At 62.1% G+C, this 605-nt stretch overlaps 1 protein-coding gene across 1 annotated transcript in view; it reads right to left on the bottom strand.

Moving 5' to 3' along the window:
- Positions 1-605, bottom strand: part of FBXL16 (F-box and leucine-rich repeat protein 16) — a 15,620-nt gene that overhangs the window by 3,296 nt on the left and 11,719 nt on the right. The window contains exon 5 of the mRNA XM_008579185.1: positions 135-198. Coding sequence (XP_008577407.1) covers positions 135-198 — 64 coding nt within the window. The remainder of the gene's footprint in view (positions 1-134; positions 199-605) is intronic.

Below are 605 nucleotides of genomic sequence, written 5' to 3'. Positions count from 1 at the left end.
GGGTGGGGGCGGGGAAAGGCTCATAGCGAGTCAGCGCCAGGTGCGAATCTGCGCCAGGACTCCGATCGGGCTGGGAGAACCGGACTGGGTGGGGGTGGGTGGTCACTGTCCCGGAGGGAGGCAGGGGGTCTCACCTGCCAGAGACAAGAGACGCAAATTCCTCATGGCCAGGAGGTGCTTCAGCCCGAAGTCCTGCACCTGGGCGGGGGGAGGCGAATAAACTATTCCGCTGGGAATCGGGGTGGGGGAGAGCACCCTCCAGTCAGGCCACAGGCCTGCAGCTGCTGGAGGAGCAGGAGGCAGGGTTCAAAACGGGGGTTTCTGGGCCGGCCCGAGGCGCGCTCGGGAGAGTGCGGCGCTGGGAGCGCAGCGACGCTCCCGCCTCGGTTCGGATCCTATATAGGAATGGCCGGTGCGCTCACTGGCTGAGCGCGGTGCGGACGACACCACACCAAGGGTTGCGATCCCCTTACCGGTCACGAAAAAATAAAATAAAATAAAATGCTTGAGTGAGAAGGCTATTTCCTTATGAGATACTTGTCCAGGGTCACACAACTGGGCAGCACTTGGCCTGGAGCTCAGGTCACCTAGCCCTGTGTCCTGCA

This window comes from Galeopterus variegatus, unplaced genomic scaffold, assembly GCF_000696425.1.
Source record: "Galeopterus variegatus unplaced genomic scaffold, G_variegatus-3.0.2 Scaffold1825, whole genome shotgun sequence".
Classification (NCBI taxonomy): domain Eukaryota; kingdom Metazoa; phylum Chordata; class Mammalia; order Dermoptera; family Cynocephalidae; genus Galeopterus; species Galeopterus variegatus.
The sequence above is the reverse complement of the archived record's forward strand: the minus strand, read 5'-3'. Positions and strand labels throughout refer to the sequence as shown.